Source organism: Penaeus monodon, chromosome 28 (genome assembly GCF_015228065.2).
Source record: "Penaeus monodon isolate SGIC_2016 chromosome 28, NSTDA_Pmon_1, whole genome shotgun sequence".
NCBI lineage: Eukaryota > Metazoa > Arthropoda > Malacostraca > Decapoda > Penaeidae > Penaeus > Penaeus monodon.
In genome coordinates, this window is record NC_051413.1 from 22,898,515 (window position 1) to 22,899,402 (window position 888).

The following is an 888-nucleotide window of genomic DNA, read 5'->3' on the forward strand; positions in this document are numbered from 1 at the left end:
TGCTTACATCACACTGAGCAACACAAATAAGTGTCCTCGATTGTTTGCTAAATCGAGTTGTATGATGGTAACACGTGTTTACGCCTTTATCAGGTGCCATCTTCACCAAGGGCACCATTTGGAGGGTGGCATCGGACGAGTGGGTGTGGGTGTGGGAGGCACTTGCTTGCCAAGGAGCCCGCAAATGAGCTCAATGCAATTACTCCATTCTACTGACGTTTGTATGGAGTAGGTAATAGAAACAAAAAAATTACATTCTCCTTGTTTGTCCCTCTTCTGTTGTGCTCCCAACCCCTGTTAAGTTTGACCCTTATGTGGTTTGCTATTTTCACAAGCAATAGCGTTGCCATAATACATAAGGCTGTATACTAAACATTTATACTTTCGCCAATTATCTCATAAACAAATTTTTGAGATTTTTCTATGTTTTTTTTCAAATTATACATTAGTAAAGTATTGTTTCAAGTCACAAAATAAGTATTGTAATCATACCGCTTTGAATTCCTGTGTTGGCGTAAGTTACAATTTTCGCTGAATCCCTTGTGTCATGTCACAGAATATCAGTTCTTGACGCCATGGTTGAGAGGAGAGGACCCTAAACATTATTTGCCCTTCCTCACAAGGAAATAAAAAATGGCACCCCTGCCCCTTATACACCACACGGCACTACACATAAGTTGATGAAATTATATAGGCAGTATGAAGGGCGATCTAACACTTTTTTTTTTTTTTACAAATATTGAAATTTAAATTGAAAATAACCTCGCATCCCTACCCCCTCTCTCTTTCTCTCTTTTTGTCCCATTTAGAATTCCACGTGATTTCAATATGAAATTTAGTTTTACAATTGGAAAGGTTTTAAAACTGCGTAGAAAATTACAACGCGGA

The 888-nt window shown here is 38.2% G+C and overlaps 1 protein-coding gene across 1 annotated transcript in view; it reads left to right on the plus strand.

Moving 5' to 3' along the window:
• Window positions 1-888, plus strand: part of LOC119591101 — a 19,931-nt gene that overhangs the window by 5,916 nt on the left and 13,127 nt on the right. Inside the window, 1 exon segment of the mRNA XM_037939818.1 lies at window positions 94-228. Within this exon segment, the coding sequence (XP_037795746.1) occupies window positions 94-228 (135 nt within the window).